This window comes from Nanorana parkeri, unplaced genomic scaffold, assembly GCF_000935625.1.
Source record: "Nanorana parkeri isolate BGI_ZX_2015 unplaced genomic scaffold, ASM93562v1 scaffold4907, whole genome shotgun sequence".
NCBI lineage: Eukaryota > Metazoa > Chordata > Amphibia > Anura > Dicroglossidae > Nanorana > Nanorana parkeri.
Window position 1 is genome coordinate 5205 of NW_017311167.1, and position 728 is coordinate 5932.

General features: G+C 56.7%; 1 protein-coding gene across 1 annotated transcript in view; it reads right to left on the reverse strand.

The window, feature by feature from the left end:
* The window catches only part of LOC108804054 (sodium/hydrogen exchanger 8-like), an 8509-nt gene that overhangs the window by 5033 nt on the left and 2748 nt on the right, over positions 1-728 (reverse strand). The window contains exon 3 of the mRNA XM_018575821.1: positions 4-201. Coding sequence (XP_018431323.1) covers positions 4-201 — 198 coding nt within the window. The remainder of the gene's footprint in view (positions 1-3; positions 202-728) is intronic.

Here is a 728-nt window from a genome sequence, read left to right on the forward strand (position 1 = left end):
CGCCTGGGACATGGACCTGCCGGAACTCTGGAGAAGCTGAGTGCCTGGGACATACATATCCGGCTTGGAGAAGAGAAGTGACCGCTTACCACTGAACCACATGACGAACATCATCTTCGGGTTGATCTTGTGATCGCGGAAGAAGTTGAGCAGATAAGACAGAGGAAATATATTGACTGCTCGACCCAACAACACCAGAACCTGCCAGATAAACAGCAGCATGTCAGAGACCCAACAACACCAATGTATACAGAGCGTGGAGCCTGACACAGAGGAACCACGAGGAAGAGACCTCCACCCTGACACAGAGGAACCCCCGAGGAAGAGACCTCCACCCTGACACAGAGGAACCCCCGAGGAAGAGACCTCCACCCTGACACAGAGGAACACAGAGGAACCACGAGGAAGAGACCTCCACCCTGACACAGAGGAACCCCCGAGGAAGAGACCTCCACCCTGACACAGAGGAACCCCCGAGGAAGAGACCTCCACCCTGACACAGAGGAACACAGAGGAACCACGAGGAAGAGACCTCCACCCTGACACAGAGGAACCCCCGAGGAAGAGACCTCCACCCTGACACAGAGGAACCCCCGAGGAAGAGACCTCCACCCTGACACAGAGGAACACAGAGGAACCACGAGGAAGAGACCTCCACCCTGACACAGAGGAACCCCGAGGAAGAGACCTCCACCCTGACACAGAGGACCCCCGAGGAAGAGACCTCC